This window comes from Lissotriton vulgaris, chromosome 11 (assembly GCF_964263255.1).
Source record: "Lissotriton vulgaris chromosome 11, aLisVul1.2, whole genome shotgun sequence".
Classification (NCBI taxonomy): domain Eukaryota; kingdom Metazoa; phylum Chordata; class Amphibia; order Caudata; family Salamandridae; genus Lissotriton; species Lissotriton vulgaris.
In genome coordinates, this window is record NC_141699.1 from 3,661,035 (window position 1) to 3,687,313 (window position 26,279).

Here is a 26,279-nt window from a genome sequence, read left to right on the forward strand (position 1 = left end):
TTACCATTTGAAGCACAGAGAAATTTCCTGTAACTCTGTAATAAATTATCAAAAATGCCAAACTTCTGTTTTTTAAAAATAATAATGATCAGGAGGAAAATTATCAGCACACTCTAAACAGAAAGAAAATCTAGCCAAAGAAAGTAACAATCAATAAACATAGTTGGGGGTTAATTTTTATTAACTCTGTTTTCACCACAACTTTCTTGGCATCACTTTCAATTCTAAATTATTTATTTGGTAGTCATTAGAAAGCTGGGAATGTTTCTCAGAAATTGTCAATATTGCTATATTGGTACTTTTTACATGATACCATTACAGGCAGATACGCACAATAAAGGGAGCATGAAATCCCCTACAAACACACCTCGCGTAGTATAATAGTTTATATCAGTATACCCTTTTACTCCTCTGTGTCGATCATCCTTCATTAGAAAAGTCAACACTTTCTGTATTTGGTTTATTTGTACCCTGTTTGTACCCAGATAAACTGCTACAAAAAAGCAATAGAAAAAGAACACATTAGTTAAAAATGTTAGCGACTATGCACATTTTTAAAGACAACGTAAAAAATGCTAATTCACATACAAATACAAATGCTGTTACATTACTCCTTTGCATACGTACAGTTTGACCTCGTGTTAAAAAGAACACACAGTTCATGCTTTGTTAACTTTGGACTACTTGAGATCACATTCCAGAAGTATATATCCTCCCAGTAAAGAACAAAAGTGCCACCTCTGGGCTGGTCATCAAAATGTTTTTAATTCTGTTTGCGGTAAGCCAGGAACACGTGTGTCCGGTCCATGGTGTCTAGATCTGCTACTAGAATAGGCCTCATGCACACATGTAATGTTTTCTATCACTTTTCTCCATGCCCACTGTCCAAGAAGTTATTAAAGCATGAAGGAATCCAGAGATTGGGAGGTGGGTATGCTCAGATAGGTTCTTAGCACAAAGAGTGCTGCTTGCCCAAACTCATTGCCAGCACTGAAGCTGGACTCTTCTTTGTGGAGTCTGCAGAATGCTTGTGGTGGAGCCGAAGTGGTCAAATCCCAAATGAAAGGCAATGGCGTGCGTCTGTAGGAAAGAGATAATCTGTCTTTGGTTTTATGTTTGGGTGTTGATGCAACCTGGGAAGGTTGCTCTGCTGATAAAGCAAACTTTTGATAGAGGCAAACACTTCAGGGATGTCATTAAAACCTTCATGCTATATATTTTTCCATAAAGTCTTCCCTACAATCACTGTAGAATCCCCACACCCCTTATATTCCCAGCCACTAACTCCAAACCGTTTTAATTTGCATATCCAGGCCTCTGTTCTCAATCAATCAATCGAATTTGCCGTGCGCGTCTGCATCACCTGTGAAGGTCTTGAGGCGCTGGGAGAACGAGCTGCCTGTTATCCCTTTGGTTCAACATCCAAGTCTTGGGGTCTTTCCTGAACTGCTGGAGTGATGGTGAGGCTCTGAGGTGCAGGGGGAGGTTGTTTCAGGTCATAGTCGCCAGGTGGGAGAAGGAGCGGCCTCGGCTATTGGTCCAGTGGATACAACTTGAGGCTGCTCGGAAGAGGGATTTGGAGCAGAGTTTGCAGGAAGTTCATTTGAGTGTTGAGGAACGCCGGTCCTTCGTTGTGTAGCGCCATGTAAGCATGGGTGAGCAGCTTGAACTTGCATCTCTGTACGACTGGTAGTCAGCAGAGTTTCCTGAGGTGCGGGGTGTTGTGAATCCGTCTGGGGAGGTCACAGATGAGTCCGGCTGCAGTGTTCTGGAAAATCTGAAGTTTCGTCATTAGTTGGGCGGTTGTTCTAAGTTGGAGGAAGATTCTGTAGTCTAGTCTGCTGGTGACACGAGCTTGTGTGACTGTTTGCCTGGTGTTGGGTGGGAGCCATCTGAAGACCTTCCTGAGAATGTGGAGGGTGAGGAAGCAAGCGGAGGAGACGGCGCTGACCTGCTTCTTCATGGAAAGCTGGCTATCGAGGATGATTCCATTGTTGCGGGCGTGGTTGGTGGGTTTGGACCGACCTCAGGTGGCCACCATTTATTGTTCCAAGAGGCGTCCTTGCCTTTACCGAAGAAGAGTACTTCTGTCTTGTTGGTGCTGAGTTTGAGACAGTTGTTGTTCATTCAGGTGATACATCTTTCATGCATCTTTGGAACTTGTCCTTGGTGGTTGTTGGGTCATTAGTCAGGGAGAGGATGAGTTGGGTGTCCTCCAAGTAGGAGATGATGTGGAGTCGGTGGCTCTTGACGATGTTTCCCAGGGGTGTCATGTATATGTTGAGGAGGGTTGGGCTGAAGGAGGAGCTTTGAGGTGTTGTTCTCACTCTTTGGTGTTCATAAATTGCCTTAAAGCAGGAATAGAACTCCTTGTAGGGTCGGGTGCGGTCCCCGCACAGAATCTGTAGGACAACAGTTCCAGCTGTAGACATTTGAAGCCCACAGCAGACTTCAGAGATTGCGTGTGCTGTGGTTACTAGGGAATTCTTTCTTGGTTTCTCTCAGTTTGTGTTTGGTTTCATGACACTGATCTTGATTCATTTACATGTGGATTGAATGTAAATATTTAGCTACAGCTGCTGCCTCTATCCTGGTTAAACCCAACCCTTAGGTTTTTAATGTAGGGCATAGCACCTCTGAAGATCGACTGAGAATTGAAACTAGTATGAGACAACAAAGCAACACCACAGTAAAACACACACATTTTTGTAAAACTGTATAAGTGGACTACTTTTGGGAGTGACTGCACATTGTGCAAGTGAAGAATTACATTGCTCAAAGACCGGTAACTTGATGGCTAAAGTGGGCTGACCCCGGCCCTATGTTCTATACTGTGATGAGTGGGACAAAAAAGAGAATGAGACATGGACAGTCAATTAGATGAAGAAAGCGGGCTGAAAGCTCCTATAAGTAAGGACATAATATACAATTATGTTACAAAGGCTGAGATCAGACGTAGAACAACTTTAATCTAAGGGCGTCCAAAGAGAATTTATTTACAAATAAATACAGCTCCACAGGGGTGATGAGGTGGACACTTCTGAAAACCAGAGGTCCTCTGCTGCCGTCATATCCTCCGACAAGATTTGAACCTGCACAAAAGGCACAAGGAACAACAAACACCACAACCACAACACAGGAGGTGGCAGGTAGTAGGCGCTTATCCCCTAAACACTGCTTTCTCCAGGGCATCCTCGTTCTTCGAGTACTCCACATGAGAGGGGTAGTTGGTACAATCGTAGCGCCCACTTGTGCGAACGTACTGGAGGAATTCCGGCGCACCGGGGCAGATGACATTATCAGCCACTAGCACGGAGCCTTTCTTCAGCAACCCACAGGTCTGTAAAGAGGAACATGGAAAGGTACCAGTTAACAGTTTATAAAAAATTTCTAAAAAATAGTTTTATATCAAAGGCAGACACAGTTTGAATGCGTTCTAAGTTGAAGATTTTATTAATACAAACTCAAAGACACTCATTTAGGGTGAAGAAGGGATTAGGCAACTCTTTACATACAGAGAAAAAACTTGTGGACATTTGGACAACAAATTTGGCAAGTACACAGAGGGAATTGGGGACAATCCTTTGAGTATTTTGTGGAACAAATGGAATATTTAACAGTATGCTTAGCGCATCAATTATACGCATACATTATGTTTGCAAACTTTATGAACCTCAAACAATTGTGATTGGGAGAAACATATGCAACCAAATTGGGTCACAATTGTGTTGCAACTATTAAGCAATGTAAAGGTACTTCCAATCACCCCTCCAATCCTATTTTACAGAAAATAATTGCAGGGGGCTTGTTGGGGAAAAAGAGTCAACAACCCACACAAGGGAACTTCAAGGGAGATACAGAGTGGACGAAAATGCCCTCCTTAAAAAATGTAAATTGCGACCCAGAGTTCACAGACCCGATTTCAAAACTCAGAAAGCAGTAATCACATGGACAGTGATTACATATCTCTTCATGAATAGTTTACAAACCCAATTAGGCATTTACAAATTGTCGTCATCATCAAGTGGTTCCTGATTGACACCCAAGCAACATCTGCTGATGTCTACGGCTTAGTGGACTGCACTGCGGCATGTTTAGCACTTCATACCTTTGAAAAAGCTGCATTTAGCTTCAGGTTCAATGGGTCCCTTTCAGATGTGTGGTTGGAGGGACATTGATCGTAGTGTGTCGTACATGGGCGAAATTAGGTGACCTGCATGATGCCCAAAGACCTCATCCAAACGATGTGTGGTGATAATCGGTGGCATTAAGAATGTAGGGGCAGATGTACAAGCCCCTTTGCGTCACTTTTACACCACCGTTATGTCACTTTTTGTGACGCAGTGGCGGCAGAAACAATGCACCACATTGCGGCCCATTTACGACGTGACGCATCTAGGGAGGTGCGTCACATTGTAAAGCCCTGCACCACATTATACCTGCGTCACGTATAATGTATGCAAGGTGGGTGTTCCCAAGCAAAAAAGCCTTGTAGAAGTGACGCAGTGAAATCTATAAGATTTCACTGCACCACTTCTAGGATGGAACTGCGTCAAAACCTTACACCTGCTTGGAGCAGGTGTAAGGAGCAACGCAGTGTGGTGGGAATAGACCTCCCCATGCATTGCTGGAGATGCATTGTGTTTGCGACATGACTCCAGCACTGCGTGACTTTGGCAGCAAATGATGCTTCAGAATTTCTGACGCCTCTATGGTTCGCCTTATTTTAAATACAGCGCATTCATGGTGGCGCAAGGGTTCTGCAGGGAGGCGCAGGGAAACTGACGCATCTGTACAGAGCGTCAGTTTCTTGTAAATCTGACGCATGGATGTGGGGTGTTTGAGGCAGATCGCTCCAGGCTCGTTGTGTTCTAGTTGTTGTGGTGTATTTAATTCATACCTCATGCTAAACTGCCTGCCACCGACAAACACCCTGCCTAAACGTAACTTATGCCTAACGTACAAGAGTAGCAATGTATCTTGTGATTACAGTCCACAAAATCACATTTAAGCATATGTTCCAGTGCTGTGGAAATCACTCGTTTGATTTGCAGCTTTTTGCCAAGTTCCCTGGTCTCTTCATCTATGGGGATGGTGGGTGTCCACCATAGGACCTAGAGGGCCGGATTCATACAAGGATTTCAGGGCAACCACAATGTAAAGGATTTTCATTTACATTTATTGTAATTGCATATGGAACATCTGACAGAACCCAGTGTTTGTGGACATGTCGGACATGATATAGCGCCTTTGCTCTGACACTTTCTGAACCGTTGGAGTTTGAGGCGCTTTACATTACTGGATGCGGCTTCGCAGGACTCCAGGCCTCACTTGTCTTCGAGTCGTAAGGTGGCGATGAGAGGGTGAAAGATGCTTTCAGTGGTTTGCAAGTACCAGGGATAGTTGTGGTTTCAGGGGCCATTGCGGTTAAATGTCAAAACAGCCTCTCCATATATCTTTAGGAAAATGCATGTAGGGTTTCTTTTCCACTCCATCCCTCATCTGAGATTCGGACCAACCCCATTATTTTTATTTCAACTTGAAGTACTGCACAGATTTCATCCTGACAATGTCACAGTGTTGCACACATTTCATCCTCTCAATGTCCCAGTGCTGCACACATTTCATCCTGACAATGTCCCAGTGCTGCACACATTGCATCTTGACAATGTCCCAGTGCTGCACACATTTCATCTTGACAATGTCCCAGTGCTGCACACATTTCATCCTGACAATGTCACATTATTGCACTAACTACACTTCGCGGTCACTTTGAGGACAAGAGGCATCTTCTGAAGTGCGAAGACATAGTGGCAGAGCACTCAAAGTGAACATCTATCGGTGTCTGCAGGTATTAGCAAGCATTGGCAAAGCCAATGGGTCAGGCTTTACGGTGCCAACACATGGCATCACAGTCAGGCACAAATGTGCAGTGTGCCTCCAGTAGCACGTTCAAGCAGAACTATTGGCTTTGACAATGTGTTTTCTTCTTTGCCTTCCGTCTTTTACAACTGATCACCACGGAATAGAACCCACAAGATCTGAACACGAACACCAGATCTGGTGGCTGCATTACAGAGAATAGCTAAAAATTATTACAAGCAAACCCACTGCATTTGAAACCTTCCTTTGCCTTGCTCAATGCAGAGGCTCAAATAACAATAAATAATATATCCAATTGGAAAACGGATCTTTTGAAAACGGATTGGTGTTGATTTTCTCAGCAACGTTCACCTTTTAACAATGCACACTATTACTAGATACATAATCAGTCTGGAAAGTGACAGAAAAAAACTAAAGAACCATGAATACGGACAGGGATCATTTATTGCATATCCTGAGATTTGCAAAAAAAACTGTAAATGAATGAATGAATGAATTTGGTCAGCACTCTAGCACCATGAGGCTTCTTGGCTCTATGAGAAGAGGTTGCAAAAACAGCTAAAGAAATAGAAACACTAAAACAAGGGGGCAGATCTACGAGGAAGTGCTGCAGCGTAGCACCACAAGCCCTTTGGGTGCGCCACGCTGTGGCACTTCCGAAGCACAGGGATGCAAATATTTACAAGAATATGTCGCATCTCTGTGCTTCTCCCTGCGCTGGCGCACAAACTGCAGCCATGCGCTGGCGCAGACACCCTTGCACCATGGTGCAAGGATGCCTGCGTCGTGGGAAGATTGTTTTTGTGCAGGAAGGGGCACCTTCCTGCACAAAAACAGACATTTTCCCTCTGTAGAATGCAGCACGCATTGAAAGAGTTAAAAACAAGGAGAAATGAAAAGATTTCTCCTCGTTGTGCCTAGCTACGCCACCTCTAGGGTGGCGTAGCATTCACGCACATTTCCAGATTTACGATTTCTCGTAAATCTGGAGATGTGTCTTGTTCCATGGGTGTTGCGACAGAACACCCACAGCAACACCCATGGAACGCCCTTTCCTCACAAAGTGCTGCGTGTGAAGGGGCCGTATTTACAAGGAGAGGAAAAGCCACGCCTTGTAAATATGTAGGAGCCAGCAGTACGTCATGAAAAGTGACGTACTGGTGGCGCAGGGGGCTTGTAAATCTGCCCCTAAGTATGCATGAACTGGGGTGAGCGAAACCAAAAACAGGAAAGAGCTGAATCCCCAGCATCGCCAACAACAGATACACAAGTTTTTAGGCTTTTTATTTTTTCGAAAAATTGAGGATTTTTCCAGTGAGCGGAGAGAGTTCCAGATTCCCACAGAAGCCTGACCGCTTGATTTTAAGCATTAGTACCAAGTGCTGATGGAAGAGCGAAGGTTGTGAGAAGGCATACGGGCATGTAGAATCCCAGAAATATCAGATTTCTTTTGCCCATCGAAGGCTCCTTGGCGATTCCTTGAAGTGAATCCTCCGTTTACCCAGAAGGCAACGAAGGGATTTGCATACTGCCAAAACATGATCAAATATTTTGAGTGTGGACTGTGGAAGCCCTGGCAGCTTGGCCAACAGACAGGCAGCCGGGCTATGTACAGCCTCTTACAACCTTAGAGGGAACGCATGCCACGACCACCAGTTTACGGAACTCCTTAGGGAGAAACTGCAGCGTCGTCCTCAAACCTCGAAGACTTATGGTCAGAGGACCAAACAGAGAGTGATGGTCTGCTGTTTCAGGAAGGGCTCCTGGTCAAGGAGTATTCCAAGAGATTTTACAGAGTGGGAGAAGAGCCCGGGCATTTTGGCCAAAGGTTGTGTTGCCAGCGACTCCGATGTTTCCCAATGATGAGGAGTTTTCTTGCAATCACTCTCCGGTGGTGAAGGCTCATTGGTTGGTGGATTGCTGTGAGAAGGGGCAAAGATGAGCAGATGAAGACGGGGCTTGATTGTCCAGTCGGATATTTATCGATGCCTTCTGCGTAGGATACGCCCAGACAGCCAACAGATCGAAACAAAGCTAGAAAATGCTGGACATAGATGTTGACTAAGTTTAGGGTGTAAGGGGAGCCTTGAAGGACTCTGAATTCTACTTCCATGCTACCTTATCTGAGTCTTAAAGACTCACAGGCACATGCATCAACCATTTTTGCGCGTGCAAACTATGCCGTTCGAAAAAAAACAGCCGTTTGCAACCGCAAAAAGGGCATTTGCAGTGCATCAAGGTTCAAGGCACTCGCAATTTGAGAATTCGCAATTAATAGTGATTTCTCAAATTGTGATTGCATTTTAAGAAATCACAATTTGCGATTCCTTAAATGCAATGCAAGAACCATTTTAGAATAGCGATTTCACTACTAGGGGGTGCAAATTACCATCAAGTTGAACTTGATGGTAATTTGCAATTTGCAAATTGCTATGATTCAAATCTCTATCCTTTTCCCCAATCAATACTAGTTTCAATAATTAGAAATTTAAAAACATTCACCTATCACTTTCCTCTCACAATCCCATACCCTAAAACCTCCAAAGGATGCGACCTATACCTTGTTCATTCCCTAGAAGCACGCAACAGTTAGAATGATATTAGTTCTATAACTGGTACATGCTGAATTACGCTTTGATGATTACCGCAAATTGTAGCTTTACCAGAATGCACCTGAAATAATTATTTGCTTTCATGCCGTGCATGTATGATGTTGTGCAAGCTTTTAATCCTTCATTAATTATAGGACTGACAAGCAATGTTGATGAATTTTGCAATAACGCAATCACCCTATCATGGTCATTGGACCGATACGGAATGAATCATCTTTGACTGTAACACAGTACAAGGCGAAACGCATAATTTTGTCTTCAAGTTACTATTATCTTGAGGTAATGTTTTTGTGGCTTTAATTAATTAATACATTTTTTAGAAGCAAATAGTAATAATAATAATATTTACTACATTCATTGAAGTAATTCCTTAAATGTTGTTCTTTAATGAATAGCGTAAAAATGCGCTAAGTATTTTTTCTATATCTAGCAACATTGTAGTCTATTTCAATGGGAATTAGAGGTTCAGGAAGCAACTTGACAAAGACTAATGCGGAAACGCGTCGTCCTTGGATTTTTAGTGCACAATAAATCGATGTGCTGTTTCCTGGTGTGCGGCCTCTTTATTCATAGCCAAACGAGTTGTGGATCAAGGAATTTGCAAATATATATATATATATATATATATATATATATATATATATATATTCACTGAAAAAACCATAGGTTTCACACCGGTTATAGTTAGGAATTAGCATTTAAAAAACCTATTAAATTCACTGAAAAAAACATAGGTTTCACACCAGTTATAGTAGCTGGAAATTTTACTGATATAAAACCATTGAAATTCCCACGTTATAGTTAGTTGGACTCACTATAACTTGCGCGTGCAATGCACTGCTGATGACATCACATATTACATCACTCATGACATGGTCAGTGACATCACTCATGACATCACTGATGACATCTCAAATGACATCACTGATGACATCGTCCAGTGAATGTGTGTCTTTCTGAAAAATAAATATATTTTATATATGTATATGTTAAGATCGATGGAAGAATAAATGTTTAAATAAGTGTCTAAATGGATGTTTTTTTAAAAAAAATTGATTGGTTAACTGGCTTATTAAGTGTATCTTAGTGAATACAAATATTAGCGAGTTATGTTTAAATATTTAAATATATGTATCAGTGTTTTACTTTGTGTATAAGTGGCTGCATGGGTTGGTGAGTAGCTACATGTGTGTGTATATGGGTTATTAGATGTTTTTTTAGTATCAGTATGAGTGTCTGTATGGTTTGGTGGGGCTGTTACTTAGCACATAGATGCATCAATGACTGACTCACTGTTTGTATGTGTTTTGAAGACAGCATTTGTGTAGGATTGTATGGGTGGATGAGTGTGTATATGTGTGTGTTAGAGAGTGAATGCCTCTCTCACTAGTGTCTTTATGAGTAACTACATATGTTTTAATCTTGTATATATGAGAATTGATGTATATAAGTAAGTATATGTGAGAGTGAGAGATTGAAAGAGTTCCTGTTTAAATAAGTATGTGTTTCTATAAGTGATTGTTTAAGAGAGTAAGTATGTGTAAGTTTCCTTAGAAGTAATGTGCTAATGTGTGTATAGTTGTATATGCAAATAAATTGATGTTTATTAGTTTATTTGCATGTGTGAGTATATGTATGAGTAAGTTTTTTGATGACTGTCAGTGTGTAACAGAATGAATAGGGGTATCACTACATATGATGAGTGAGTATATGTATGAGTGAATACATAAAATTGTTGGTGAATGTGTGAATTTGTATATAGATGGTGAAATTACTGAATTCGTTGTTGTAACTGGTATGGGTATATCCACTTTTTTGTTAATGTTAGTTTCTATTTTTGAATATGTGTTTCAAAGGTTACTTTACAGTGAAAGGAGGTCTGTCACTGTGTTACAAGGATGGTGTCATCAGTGATGTCATGAGTGATGTCACTGACCATGTCATGAGTGATGTAATATGTGATGTCATCAGCAGTGCATTGCACGCGCAAGTTATAGTGAGTCCAACTAACTATAACGTGGGAATTTCAATGGTTTTATATCAGTAAAATGTCCAGCTAACTATAACTGGTGTGAAACCTATGGTTTTTTCAGTGAATTTAATAGGTTTTTTAAATGCTAATTCCTAACTATAACCGGTGTGAAACCTATGGTTTTTTCAGTGAATTTCATAGGTTTTTTAAATGCTAATTCCTAACTATAACTGGTGTGAAACCTATGTTTTTTTCAGTGAATTTCATAGGTTTTTTTAATGCTAATTCCTAACTATAAGTCTCACTTTATAAATAAGACTTTTAGCACTCTAGTTGTTCTTTAGAACACTCTGGTACATTCTGTCATTGGGCTACAGTTGGGCTACATCTAGTTGAAATTTGGGCTACATTTACATTTTTTGGTCTCTGGTGGCCATCTTTGGGCTACATTGGGCTACATTGGACTACATTTGGGTTACATTTTGGCATTTTGGCATATATATATAGCCCAATGTAGCACAATATATATTTTATCAAAGTTAATTTTCGTAAAAACCACTTAAGAATAGGGCTACCAGTCCCTACAATTTTTCCCATTTTTTTATTTTTTATTTTTTGCTTTGGAGCGATCCCGGTGCGCTTCCCGGGGAGCGCCCCGAAAAGCGTACTTTTATAAAGCGCCCCCGGGCGCGCTCCGAGGATCGTCCCGTAAGCTCCAATATCGCGAACGAAAACATGATCATGACGTATCGCGTAGCCGCGTCCGCGTGATACGCACGGCGTAAGCGCACCCGGAAGTACTCGAGCGAATACGATCGCGCAACGTAAACATCCGACGCGCTTACGCTACGCGACCCGAAGCGCCCCCAGGCGCGCCCCGGGGCGCGTAGCGTAAGCGCGTCGGGTCATGTGACCTGAAAATAACACTTTTCATTGGTTCATAACAGTTTTTGTTTCATAATGATGAAGCCCCTGGTCTTGTGACCTGAAAATAACACTTCTCATTGGTTCAGGACAGTTTTTTTTCTAAATGATGAAAGACCCCACCTTTTTTCCTTATTCTGACTTTGTCCTTTGACTGAGGAAGACCTGTTTGTACATCTCTGTACCTTTTTGATATTAATAATGGCTTCAGTAGCAGCAGCTGGTGCATCTGCCCCACCACCACCACCACAACCACCAACAGGACCAGCTCCAGATTATATTGGTGGTCAAGAACAGGAGGAGGAGGAAGAGGAAGAGGAGGAGGGGAGGAGAAGATGGCTGCCTGAAGAAAATACCCCATACAAACCCAAGCCACACATTGTATGGGAGTTTTTTTCAATCCCAGAGGGCAAGAAAAAAGTGAATGCGCCCAAGGTAACTTGCCTAATCTGCAATGATGAACTTTCACGGGGCAACCCAAACAAAAAATATTCATTTGGTAACTATACCATGATTCGTCATATGACCAGAAAGCACCCAAACAACTACTCTTGTGCTGAGTTCAGGGAACTGGCCAGTAACCTCCCCCAGTCGTCAAGGACCACCTCCCAAACAAACCAACCCACTTCATCGGGACCAGAAACATCCGAGATGATGACTTGCATTCAGCCAAGATTTGCTGATTTTAAAATCACTTGTTCTGCATGTGGCAAGCTTATCGCCTATGGTGAAAAAAGCGTTAAGCTCATCGTCCTTGCAGGTGATAATCACAAGTGCCCCAAAAAGAAGTAATTTTTTGGGTTTTTTATTTTTTTGCTCCAGTGGAGCCAGTTTCAATTCCCTTTTTTTGTTTCTCCCCCTAAAAAAATACAAAAAAAATATAAAACTGTTTTGAAAAGCCAAAAAAAGTTCAAAAAGTTCAAAAAACACAAAAAAATATAAAACAACAAAAAGAAGAAAAAAAAAAGTTTTTAGAACTACCTCCAATTTCTAAATAAAAACTTCATTTTTTAAAAACTCTGTCATCTTTTTTCCTCATAGTACGCTCCCCGGGCCGCTCCCCGGTGCGCGTACCGGGCGCTTCCCCCGCGCAAAACGAAAAAAAAAAAATATTTTAAATGCCCCGCGGGGCCCTTTTATAGCCCCTACATCAAACCTAGGGGGTCAAGGGGGGGTCTACCCTGCCCCCTTATGGTCATTTCCCTCTTTGTTTTGCCCACCTCTCGTGTCTCGATCCTACCGAGAAACAAGATGGCGGCCGCTCCAGACTGTTTCGAATGTTTACAGACACCCGAGAGCCAATCAGCTTTCCGTGCGCACCTCGCGTGGCGTGCCCGGTGCGCGTACCGGTGCACGTACCAGTGCGCGGCTATAGATATATATATTTTTTTGAACCTTAATTACTCAAAATCGACTGGAGCACATATTTTGAGACATAACAAAGGCACATCGGGCTACCAGTCCCTACAATTTTGCCAAGTTTGGTGGAAATCCATTCAGCCGTTCCGGCTAAAAGTGAAATCGACCGCCCTATGGAAATTAACATGGGGAAAACGCGTTTTGGGACCCCCCTTTTATCTCGGCCCCCGCTTGACGAATCCCCCCCAAACTTTCAGGGAAGGACCGGAACGCCGCGAGGCCATTTTGAGGAAATTTTGAGGCAGATTCGTCAACCGGCGCCAAAGTTATTCCAAATAGAATTTTGAGATTTAACATTGAAAAAAATCCTAACTATAACTACCTACTGGCGACCGCCAGTAGGTTATATATATATATATATATATATATATATATATATATATATATATATATATATATATATATCCCAAGACTTGGCCACACAACATCCACTTCACGGATAAGGACGAAAACGGACCCAATTTTGCAGTGCGTAAATCTTTATTTCTTGCCACGCACCTCTGCCATGATGCGTTTCGACCATCAAGAGGTCTTGTTCACATAACGCTCATGCGAAGTGTCCCAAAATTTCAACTGCTAGTGCATTATCTCGTGACCAATCACATGACCAAATTTCATAAAAATAGAAGAGTTGGTATGCAGGCATATTTAAAACCAGTCAAACAGTCCTTTATAATTCGGGCACATAAACGTATTGCTGCAAGATGTAACTTGTCACTATAGAACCTTTTAAAAGCATAATGGTAATGGAGCGTTAAACCAATTCATTGCTTTACGTATCAGTTAGTTTATACGGATATATACTACTATACAAATTTACAGACATACAAAATTCTTACGAAGATGCCATTTATCGCAATTACAAATGATTTCATAATATCAACGAAAACATTTTAACTGCAAAAACTCCTGCAAAGGCTCAATGCATACTGGTTAAATTGTGTGTCCTGCACTGGTTACATCCCCGTTTGTTTAAAAATGCCCAAAGTAGGCCTTGAATCAACTCATCACCATGATTATAAACTAAAGTGCTAGTGCAAAAAGTACTATAGCATTTGACCTGTTTATTTCCTACTGAGGTTCTCCGAATATCTACAATAAAAAGATTTTGAAACAAAAAAGAGAAAGAAAGAAAGGCCCAATACAAAGACGGGCATGAGCACAGTGGGGGGGGAGAGGAGGGGGGGGTGACCACCCACAGCGGGCTGTGCCCAGCGAAAACTCATGCATGGAGCAGTGCTTAGTTTGTAAAAAAAAAAAATACGTGCCACGACTCTCGTCAGGAGGCCCCTGCAGCTTCTACCAAACACTGCCCCAGCCATGCTGCCAATGTAGCAACATTGTAAGAACACAACTACTAACCCTCACACTCCTACAAGTGTGACAATTCAGACTATTTCAGGTCTCCAAACTATAAGAATGACTTGGGAGGCAGGTCATTTTTTATGTATTTTTAATTAATGATTGCCTCTTGTTGTGGTTACCTCTAAATTAGCCAGGCAGTGCCATCATGTGGCAGACTGTCACAAGCGCCAGTGTTGGCAATTAAGTGCCGGTGCCAAGCACCGGAAGCCGCCGGCTCAAATTAAGCACTGGCGTGGAGGTATTGGCTGATTGCAGAGGGGTGGGAGCAGGGTTTGGCCTCAAGCTTGGAAACACGCCGAGATCAAGGCCCTTCTCAAGAAACCGAAGGTGGACCCAAAGGACCTCAAGAACAATTGACCCATCTCACTGCTCCCGTTCCCGGCGAAAGTCATTGAGAAGACCGTCAACACACAACTAACCCACTTCCTGGAGGAGAACAACGTCCTGGACTCCTCCCAGTCCGGCTTCCCCAGCAACCACAGCACCGAAACTGCCCTCATTGCCGCCACCGACGACATCAGGACCCTGCTGGACAATGGCGAAACCGCGCACCTGGACCTCTCGGCTGCCTTTGACACCGTCAGTCACCACACCCTACGCACATGCCTCCATGACACAGGGATCCATGACAAAACCCTGAACTGGATCACCTCCTTCCTTACCGGCAGAACCCAGAGAGTCCGCCTCCCCCTTTCAGATCCAAAGCCACCGCGATCACCTGCGGCGTACCCCAAGGATCATCCCTCAGCCCGACCCTCTTCAACATCTACATGGCACCTCTCGCCAACATCGTCTGAACACACCACCTCAACATCATCTAGTACCCTGCTGATCCTCTCCCTCGCCAAGGACCCGGCCACCGCCAAATCCAACCTCCACGAGGGAATGAAGACCGTTGCAGAGTGGATGAAGACCAACCGTCTGAAACTGAACTCTGACAAGATGGAGGTCCTCATCCTTCGGCTCTACCCCCTCCGTGTGGGACGATTCCTGGTGGCCGGCCACGCTGGGAGCTGCTCCAACACCCTCCGACCACGCATGCAACCTGGGGTTCATCCTGGACTCATCTCTCTCAATGACCCAGCAAGTCAAGGCTGTCTCCTCCTCCTGCTTCAACACCCTCCGCATACTCCGCAAGATCTACCGATGGATCCCCACCAAAACCAGAAGGACGGTCACCCAGGCCCTCGTCAGCAGCAGGCTGGACTAAGGCAACACCGTCTACGCAGGAACCACGGCCAAACTCCAGAAAAGACTTAAACGCATACAGAACGCCTCTGCACGCCTCATCCTCAACATCCCCCGCCACAGCCACATTACCGCCCACCTGAGAGACCTGCACTGGTTCCCGGTCGACAAGAGGATCACCCTCAAGCTCCTAACCAAAGCCCACAAAGCACTACACAACGCCGGATCAGCATACCTCAACGAACGACTCACCTTCTACACCCCGAACCACCAGCTTCGGTCCACTGACCTCACCCTCGCCACCATCCCATTTATCCGCCGAATGACCGCCGGCGGCAGATCATTCTCCCACCTCGCCGCCAAGACATAGAACACCCTCACCATCCACCTGCAACAGACCCAAGACCTGCTGACCTTCAGGAGACTTCTTAAGACCTGCCTGTTCGATCAGTAGTGGCTTCTCCCCCCCCCCCAAGCGCCTTGAGACTCTCACGGGTGGGGTGAGTAGCGTGCTCTATAAATGTCCTGATTGATTGATTGATTGATGTTTGCCTAATCCCACTGCTTCAGGGGTTGGCCAACTGTAGAGGGTTGTTTGAAAGGCCTGGATACAAAACAAGCATCTGCAATGCAATAGGTCCCGCATTAGGAAAGTGTGAGCTATTTGTATTGTAAATGACAATTTTTTTAAAATATGTGTTGGCTTTGAAAATATATAAATTAATAGCATTTTTATTTACAAAGCCAATAGCTTACACTTTCCTAATGCGAGTCCTATTGGCTATGGCAATTGGTGTTGGTAGCAAGCAAGGGCAGTGCTGTTGTGGTGCTGAGTGATGCGGTTGTGGTGCTGAGTGATGTGGTTGGGCTGAGTGATGTGGTGGTGTATTAGAGTGATGTGGTGATGTCCCAGAGTGATGTGGTGGTGTCCCAGAGTGATGTGGTGGTGTCCCAGAGTGATGTGGTGGTGTCCCAGAGTGATGTGGTGGTGTCCCAGAGTGATGTGGTGATGTCTGTGAGTGATGTGGTGATGTCTGTGAGTGATGTGGTGATGTCTGTGAGTGATGTGGTGATGTCTGTGAGTGATGTGGTGATGTCTGTCAGTGATGTGGTGGTGTCTGTCAGTGATGTGGTGGTGTCTGTGAGTGATGATGTGGTGGTGTGGTGGTGTCCCTGAGTGATGTGGTGGTGCCCCTGAGTAATGTTGTGGTGCTGTCCCAGAGTGATGTGGTGCTGTCCCAGAGTGATTTGGTGCTGTCCCAGAGTGATGTGGTGCTGTCCCAGAGTGATGTGCTGCTGTCCCAGAGTGATGTGGTGCTGTTCCAGAGTGATGTGGTGCTGTTCCAGAGTGATGTGGTGCTGTTCCAGAGTGATGTGGTGCTGTCCCAGAGTGAGGTGGTGCTGTCCCAGAGTGATGTGGTGGTGTCCCAGAGGGATGTGGTGGTGTCCCAGAGTGATGTGGTGGTGTCCCAGAGTGATGTGGTGGTGTCCCAGAGTGATGTGGTGGTGTCCCAGAGTGATGTGGTGGTGTCCCAGAGTGATGTGGTGGTGTCCGAGAGTGATGTGGTGGTGTCCGAGAGTGATGTGGTGGTGTCCGAGAGTGATGTGGTGGTGTCCGAGAGTGATGTGGTGGTGACCCAGAGTGATGTGGTGGTGTCAGAGAGTGATGTGGTGGTGTCCCAGAGTGATATGGTAGTGTCCTAGAGTGATATGGTGGTGTTGTGAGGTGTGCAGCAGTGTGAGGCGTGCAGCAGTGTGAGGCGTGCAGCAGTGTGAGTCGTGCAGTATTGTGCAGCATACAGCAGTGTGAGTAATACAGCAGTGTGCAGCATGCAGCAGTGTGCGGTCTGCAGTAGTGTGAGTCGTGCAGTAGTGTGCAGCATGCAGCAGTGTGAGTAATGCAGCAGTGTGCAGCATGCAACAGTGTGAGTAATGCAGCAGTGTGCAGTATGTAGCAGTGTGCGGCGTGCAGCAGTGTGAGGCGTGCAGCAGTGTGAGGCGAGCAGCAGTGTGAGGTGTGCAGCAGTGTGAGGCGTGCAGCAGTGTGAGGCGTGCAGTAGTGTGCAGCATGCAGCAGTGTGAGTAATACAGCAGTGTGCAGCATGCAGTAGTGTGAGTCGTGCAGTAGTGTGCAGCATGCAGCAGTGTGAGTAATGCAGCAGTGTGCAGCATGCAGCAGTGTGAGGCGTGCAGCAGTGTGAGGCCTGCAGCAGTGTGAGGCGTGCAGCAGTGTGAGGCGTGCAGCAGTGTGAGGCGTGCAGCAGTGTGAGGCGTGCAGCAGTGTGAGGCGTGCAGCAGTGTGGGTGTGCAGCAGTGTGAGGTGTGCAGCAGGGTGTGGCGTGCAGCAGGGTGGCGTGCAGCAGGGTGAGGCGTGCCGCAGTGTGCGGCGTGCAGCAGTGTGCGGCGTGCAGCAGTGTGCGTCGTGCAGCAGTGTGCGGCATGCAGCAGTGTGCAGCATGCAGCAGTGTGCAGCATGCAGGAGTGTGAAGCGTGCAGCAGTGTGAGGCGTGAGGTGAGGGTGAGGGTGAGAGGGTGTGAGGGTGAGAGGGTGTGTGATGGTGTGTGATGGTGTGTGAGGGTGAGAGGATGTATGAGGGTAAGTGAGGGTGTGTGAGGGTGAGGGGGTGTGAGGGTGAGGGGTTGTGAGGGTGAGAGGATGTGCGAGTGTGAGAGGGTGTGTGAGGGTGAGAGGGTGTGTGAGGGTGAGAGGTTGTGAGGGTGAGAGGGTGTGTGAGAGGGGGAGTGAGGGTGTGTGAGGGTGAGGGTGTGTGAGGGTGAGGGTGTGTGAGGGTGAGGGTGTGTGAGAGTGAGGGGGTGTGAGAGTGAGGGGGTGTGAGAGTGAGGGGGTGTGAGAGTGAGGGGGTGTGAGAGTGAGGGGGTGTGAGAGTGAGGGGATGGGTGAGGGTGTGTGGGTTCTGAGGGGGTGTGGCTGTGTGAGAGAGAGGGTGAGGGGTGTGATGGTGAGGGGGTGTGAGTGTGAGGGGGGTGTGAGGGTGAGGGGGTGTACGTTCTGAGGGTGTGTGGCGGCGTGAGGGGGTGTGAGGGTGGGTGGGAGTGTGTGTGAGGGTGAGAGGGTGTGTGAGAGGGTGGGTGAGAGGGTGAATGAGGGTGAGGGGGTGTGTGAGGGTGAGGGGGTGAGGGTGAGTGAGGGGGTGAGGGTGAGCTAGGGTGAGAGTGTTGTGAGGGTGTGAGGGTGAGTGAGGGTGAGAGGGTGTGAGTGAGTGAGGGTGAGAGGGTTGTGAGGGTGAGGGGGGGTGGGTGAGGTTGGGTGAGGGTGAGTGTACTTATAAGGTCCCAAAAGCGAGAACTATTGGCTATGCCAATGCTGTTAGTTCGTGTACGCCTTCATTACATATGCCACTCCTCTTGGACAGAATTCCTACTTCCGCTTCTTTAGCTACGTCCTTCTTTAAAAACGTCTTAAGCACTTGAAGCAGATGTCATGCTGATAAAACAGTTTAAACAACATTTGAATGTAATTGTTCTTGCTGCAAGTCTAGACTTCAACTCGAAAGTAAAACATTACGACCTGAAGAGTATATTTACCTTGATAGCAGGCGAAAAGGTTGTGACCGGCACTAAAGTGAATCAGCGTTCCGTCTGTTGAGGCTACTACCCGTCATTACATAATACTTCTAATGAATTTATAAGCTTATTTCACGCATGCACACTAAACATTATTGTATGTCCCTGTTGGCTGGCACTATGGTAAGGAAGGAGCAACTACACTGCCCCCAAGATTTCGAGGATTTAAGTTATCCAGTACTCGTATTCCTAAACACATTTCTTCTATACCTCTACGGTTTTCGGTAGATGCCTATGTTATGTTATGTTATGTTAATAACATTTATTAGGCGCAACAGCTGCCCCAGCGAAATACAAACACCCCCGGTACTTCCTACAGTTAAAAAAAACGGTTATTTCTAAAGTTAGTTAACCTGGAAAAAAAGAAGCTTAAAAAAGTCACATACATGGGTTAAGATAAAAAAAAACATTGTAACTTCAACAACAAAAACAGGTCAAGAGTATACAGATTTAATAGGGGAACACGAAACAGTATAATAAATAGGTTTACCTTGCAAAATGGCAAGGCACCCTGGTAAGCACGGCACAACCCCATAAATGTTCGCGAGCGCGAAAAAGCAGCCACCCGGGGCCGTTCAGTTTAGCTAAACACATTTTATAAATCAGAGTCACTGGGAGCCTAAACATAGCAGTCACTCTATATCATTGTAGCATCTCAACGCCCAGCAGAATGAAAGGGAACCGTGGCGGTCTGCAAAGCATGCGTTTCAGAAACCCGACCTTTCACCTGGAAATGATTAGCATTTACTCACAGAGTTCCTCTAAAAACGCAACTTGAATAGGAACCTGTTGGTTATCGATTAAACTTCGCGGGTAAAACAACAGAGATCTCATTCAAAACTTCGTTTGCATTCAGTCGCTCGCCAAAACATTTCAAGGCATTGTGGGTAATGTAGTTCTCGAGCTAAATGACGGATTACTGGGAAGAGGTCATATTTGACAACACTACCACCACGGAAGTAACAGATATGACAATTGGTTTCCTCCCCATCTATGAATGTTAATCTTCAAAAACGTAAACACGCTTACTCAGGCTCACCAAGCAGCAATTGTTCGGAGCGGCCCACAGCGGTACCAAGTGGTCAAATTTAGAAAGTCTGAATTACATTGTGTGAGCGGTACTGCAAAACCATATAATATTGAATACTAGAACAGCACAAGTTGGCATGTTTTCATTACAGAGGAAACCGAAAGCAGCTCTCAGGACTGGGCTGCGACTGAGGGCGGGGGCTGCCCGCGCATGCGCGCTCTTGGCTGGAGAGGGAGCCCTGGCGCTAAGGCAGCTGAAGTCCCGGGTCCCGTCCCGAGTGACCACCAGCGCTGTGGAGCTCCCACGCCGAGACACACCCAATGGCTGCCGAGGGAGAGAGGGACACGGACGAGGCAGAAAGAGCACGGTGAGTGGGAGAGGGGGGTTGTATCTGTGTGTGTGTGTGTGCGCGCCCGTGAGTGGTGGGGTGCGTGCGTGGCTGTGTTGGGGGGGGGGTGCATGTGCGTGTGTGGCTGTGTGTGCGTGCGCTTGTATGTGCCTGCGTCTGTGTGTGTGCCTGCCTGCGTGTGTGCCTGACTGCGTGTTTAGGTGAGAATCTGAGGCAGGGGATGTGCACGGCGCCGGGCTGGGCGTGCTCGCCCACGAGGTGAAATCGCTGATGGAAAGCTCGTGCACATCCCCTGTCTCACATTCATAGGAACACGCCAACAAAAGATGTCTTTGCAGACAAAGCATGCTTCGCATGCTTTTTAGGTCTGCTCGCCCTAAAAAGGACAGGCACCCAACCGCCACCGTGTATGGCTGAAGGCAGTGAGCTGCAGGGACTGGCCACCTGCAACAGATTGACTCTGGCCCCAGGTCAGACTGTGGCCAAACTCCTGCTATGCATAGACAAATGCGGTGTGCTTCAGAGTTTGACGGATATCAGGGGCTTGGTGCAGCGTCTGTCCAGAGACAAGGCCCTGCACCCAACTCCTGCTGTGCATGGCCGAAAGATTAAGGACATCAAGACAAAACAATGAAATTCACCGAAACAAACACAGTTAAAACCAAGTTATAATTCTGGCTGAAACGTGACAAACCACTGAAAGTCAACAGTAATGGCTTCCAGCGCACAGAACCCACGCCTTGACATGCTGGCCGCCATGCTGTTCTCGTGATCATGTTTTTCTTGTCTGTTTCTAGTGCCATTGGCAAACTGACATTTTGAGCCTGGCCGTAGCATGTTAGGTGTTCTGGTAACCATAAATGACAAATGTCAGTTGTTTGTCGCGTATGAGCCTCAAACATAATTGAGTTTTTAACTGTATTTTTTCCAGTGAATACATTTATTGAAAGCAGATGTTATTATAAATGGTTCATGTAATGAACTATTCTATAAAGTGCGCTGCTCCCCCTGGGGCTAGGATACCGCTTTATAAATAACTATTATGTATAGCTCCTTGGATGTGGTTGATGGATTGAAGGCCCTACATACAAAAAGGTCTATAGGAGAATGTATGTTTGCCGCTGTTATTTCATATATTCCCATATATCCTAATCACTTGACTCTCTTGCCATGAACCTCCATCCTCAAACATCTGTGTGCCCAAATGTCCTCACACTGAGCCAGATAAAGAGGTGCATGGTGTAGGGGTGCCAGCATTATCAAAGCCAGAATCACTGAGTTCAGCTGATAATTGAAACCTTGCATTTATGGGTTTTACAGCCACATGCATCAATGTTTTTTGCGAGCGCAAAAGTTGCGCTTCGCAAATCTTCTGTGATGCATCAAACTGTAAGGCTCTCGCATTTTAAGAACCGCAATTTATTGCGATTTCTTACATTGAGATTTATAGCGATTGCATTTAACGAATCGCAAATTACGATTCCTTAAATGCAATGCATGATGCATGATGAAATCGCAAATAGCGATTTCGCCAATAGGGTCTCAAATTACCATCAATTTGAACTTGATGGTAATTTGCAAAAACTTTGAAAAATGCACTAAAGCCATTTTTTCAAAGTTGTAGGTTACAAACACATGCCATTGGGGCATGTGTGTGTGTGCAACATGTGTACACAGATCAATTTCAGGTGTGCAACAGGGTGTCCTTTTGACACCCTTGCACCCTTGAAATTGCATGCACAATTTGTGAGTACCTATTGGGTACTCGCAAATTACGCATACAATTTCACATTCATCCCTATGGGCCTGGAGGCCCATAGGAATGAATGGGAAGGCATTCCTTAATTGCGACTTACAATTTGCGAGTCGCAATTAAGGAATGTTTTGGAATCGCTAATTTTATAGTGATTCCTACATAATCAAGGAGGGGAACTTGGACCATCTGGAATCAGCTGGCATCCCACTCCAGTTGAGTCTCAGTCAGCCCCACTGTCTTCCTGTCTCCAAAGCCTTGACTTTCTTGGTTCCTTAAAATCCTTTCTAATCAGGACAGACGAAACGTCAAGAACATGTTCAATTTCTTTATCACACGTAAGACAACATTTCTTAGCGACATACAAAACATCTCTTACTTCCAACAGTTTTGTGTCTGATGTATAGGCATCCTTAAAGTGGTCGATAAACACAAAATCGAAAGTGTCCACTTCGTATTTCTTCTTGAGCTGAGGGATCACCTCATTGGATGGTCCTTCAACAAACTGGACCTGAAACAAGGAAGATCTTGGGTTAAAATGCTGGCTTTTCACCTCACAAGCACCAGCCTGATCGATGTGCACTCCAGAGGTCCAGTGAAAGGTACCCTTAGGGGTATAGACCGAAGGGCTTGATTGGTGAATGGTGCAAGTGGACATACCGTAACTAACCTCAAAGTGTTCATGGTGGAGGAAGGACCCATGTGATTTGGTCTCTCTCCTCCAGGGCAGTTTCCTTCAGTTAACTGATGAGGCAGCAGGGTGGCGTCTTCGAAAGGAGACCCGCTTTGGTGCCACAATCATCCATGAGAAGGAAGAAAACTTTCCGAAGGGTCGCAATAACTTGTCAAGTATTGTACGGAGAGCTTTTCTAGCTGGCATCATGTAAGTTCCCTATTTATTAAGTATATGGTGCGGATAAGAAGCTACATCAATGGATCTTCTAATGCTGCCCTCAGGCTAGCATTGTAGGCTAAATACAGAGGGCCCGATTCACAGAACTAACTTAAGACAAAATCCTAAACTTACTACTTTTGGTATTCACAGAAGTTAGGATTTTGTCTTAAGTTTGACTTAAGACAGACTTAAGACAGACTTAAGACAGAATCCTAACTTAAGTCTGTCTTAAATCTGTCTTAAGACAAAATCCTAACTTCTGTGAATACCAAAAGTAGTAAGTTTAGGATTTTGTCTTAAGTTAGTTCTGTGAATCGGGCCCCATGTCCCTATAGGCACCAAGCTGGGACAGGGATCATTACAATAAATCGTCGTAGGCTCAGTTCATCAGGTTCACTGTTGCCTTCAGGCGAGGACTGTGGACTAACTCCAGCAGGCCCCTTGGTGTCCCTCGGAGTCATGCCACAATAACCTTTGTAGCCTCCAGATTAGCACTTTTTGCGTATCCACCAGGCCCACTGTAACCCCCAGACATGGATCGTGGAATGTAGCCTTCCTCCATCATGTGCCCTTTCGCACTGAGTCAACCAACTGGTGACACATTTCACCAGGCCCCCACCTGCCCTCAGACTAGGACAGAGGAACATGACTCATTACACCAGGTCCTCTATTCTCCTAAGGTAGGCAGTGTGCACACATTCCCTCGGGTTAACTGTAGCCCAACCCCCCTCCCCAGAGTGATTTAGTGCATGGTGAGCACACCCAACCAAGTGCCTCTTTGCCCAAAGTATGGGTCTGTGCACAGTGGGTTCATCTAATAAGTCACACCTTTGTCTTCAACAGGGAGCTCTGGGCAGTGAGTCCATTCTGGCAGGTTGTTTCTTGCCCCCAGCTGAGCCTGTGCATGATGATGTCACTCCATCATATCCCCTTTTGCCCACCAACAAAATTAAGTGAATCCCAGTACCTTATCCTGCAGCCCAGCGTGTTCCACCGTCTGCTTAGCTACTACCAGATTCGCAGCACTTATGTCAACGCTGATAAGTAGCGACCCAGGTTTTAGCAGCCGGGCAACCCTCACCGCCGAATAACCGCAGTAGGCGCCCAGCTCAAGGCACATTGAGGGGTTCGTGTCCACCAGGATCTTATCCAGAATTGACCCTGGAAAGCAAAAGAAAACAACAGTAATTTTGTTATATTTCTGAGCATTCAGGAGGTGCAAAAGGGATCTTATTATAATGAAATGCTTTTTACAATGGACCTCTGCTCACCAAGACCACAGAGGGGACCATTTCATGCCTGTCTTCACGCTACTGCCTCGGGCTAAATGTTAAGGACAAAAAACACAGAGGGGCAGATTTATCAAAACACCGCACCACTGTAAAGCGACACAAAGTCTTGCAAGGATATTTACTTTCCACTTTACTTTGATTCTCTCGAAGGAGCAGACAGTCTAGGTTTCTGCTTCAGGACCAGCCGCTCCCAATATTTTGCCCGCTGCCTACTCTACCGCTCATCGGGTCGGGACCCACCTTCCTGGCCACCCTAAGAGAGACCTTACATCCTCTTAAACTACAATACGTGAACCTCACCACTCTGGGTGATTTCAATGATCACTTTGAGATCTTCAAAAATTCTGAAGTTTCTCATCTCATAGATACCCTAAACATAATCGGTCTCACCCAGCTAGTGACCGCACCCACCCACATACTGGGACACACCCTGGACGGGGTCTGTACCAACCACCCTCAACCAGTACTTGAAGATCCTATTGTCCAATTATGGTCTGATCATAGCTTAGGCCCCTTCAGACTTCCGATGAACACCCATAATCCCTCCACTCCCAGTACTGATGTGGGCACACCCACCCTGCTCAAATAGGGAAAGTTGAGGACTACCCTAATCTCACCACCCATTTGTCCACTACTTCCCCGGATCTTACTGGAAGACTATCTACTGATCTTAACACATTTAACAAATGGATTATGAACACGGTCAACGAACAAGCGCCCCCAGTTCGATCCTGTAAACGCAGGTCACCCCCCTCTGCACCCTGGTTCTACCCCACTGTAGCAGAACAGAAATTGCACTGCAAACAGCTAGAAAGCAAATGGTGTCACACCTACAAACTCAAGGACCTGTTTGGATACAAGACTGACCAGAAATACTACCATAATCTGAAGAAGGCCACCAAGAAAGCCTATTTCACTGCCCACATTGAGGACGCAAGCCACCACCCAAAAATAATATTCAAAATCTTCCCTACAACTCAAAGCCCTCTGCAGGGAAAATTCCCCCCTCTCAAGCCCTATGTGACCAGATCGCACAGCTATCTTGGAGCAGAAGATTCAAACCATACAACAGGGCTTTTTAATCTTCATCTCCACAACTGACCATCTCTCCGAGAGCCCCTCCAAGGTCATAACTGTAAGACCAGACTCCTTACAGAATATTTCGCTCTTAGAACCTCGCCTAGCCGTTCTTTCCTGTAAGTCTGGCTCTCCCAATGACCCTTGTCCACCAACTATCCTCCACATGGCAGTCAATACAGTCAACCCCTTATTCAAGAAGATTCTCAACACATCTTTATTTACGGCTGAAGTCCCTACAGCTTGGAAACTCACAGTTGTTAAACTCCATTGAAAAAAGTCCCTCGGAGACCCCACCATCCGTCAACTCTCTGCTCCCGGCATTGACTATTTTGCTAGAAAGTATTGTGAATGGTCAGCTCATTTTGTTTTTTTAGAAAACTCCAATTCCTTACACCCGACAATCCAGTTTTTGACTCAAATACTCAAGAGTCAGCCCTACTACAAGTTTCTGAAGCAATTAAACTGACCCTGGACACTACTAACAATGCGGTCCTGATACTACTGGACCTCTCTGCAGCGTTCAACACCATCTCACACTCCATACTCCTTCAACGGATTCAAGAATGAGCCTTCTCCCATGAGGCTCTGTCCTGAATCAAATCATTCCTGACTGACAGGAGACAAAACGGTAGCCCTAGGACAATTTGCATCAGCAGAAAGGCCACAGGACTCATCCCTCAGCCTGCACTATTCAATATCTATATGGAGCACCTGATCTCTCCGATTGTCTCATTTGGAATCACTACCACATCCTATGCTGAGGATACACAGCAGATTCTATCCCTAGGCAAATGCTCTTTCGGTTTCAAACAAAATGTCCAAATTTGTTTCACCAATGTCATCCTGTGGATGCATGACAACCACCTTAAATATAACACGGATAAACTGAAATCCTGCTATTCGGCAAGTCTAACGTGTACCTAACCCCTACC

The 26,279-nt window shown here is 45.5% G+C and overlaps 1 protein-coding gene across 2 annotated transcripts in view; it reads right to left on the reverse strand.

Annotated features, from left to right (window-relative positions):
- Positions 1-2,219: 2,219 nt before the first annotated feature.
- The window catches only part of LOC147678869 (catechol O-methyltransferase-like), a 93,553-nt gene continuing 69,493 nt past the window's right edge, over positions 2,220-26,279 (reverse strand). The window contains exons 3-5 of one of the 2 annotated variants that reach the window (XM_086942627.1): positions 23,943-24,136; positions 22,460-22,591; positions 2,220-3,340 (exon numbers count right to left, since the gene is read on the reverse strand). In XM_086942627.1, the coding sequence (XP_086798753.1) occupies positions 3,161-3,340; positions 22,460-22,591; positions 23,943-24,136 (506 nt within the window). In that variant the 3' untranslated portion in view covers positions 2,220-3,160. The remainder of the gene's footprint in view (positions 3,341-22,459; positions 22,592-23,942; positions 24,137-26,279) is intronic. The other variant, XM_086942628.1, reaches the window with a different exon arrangement.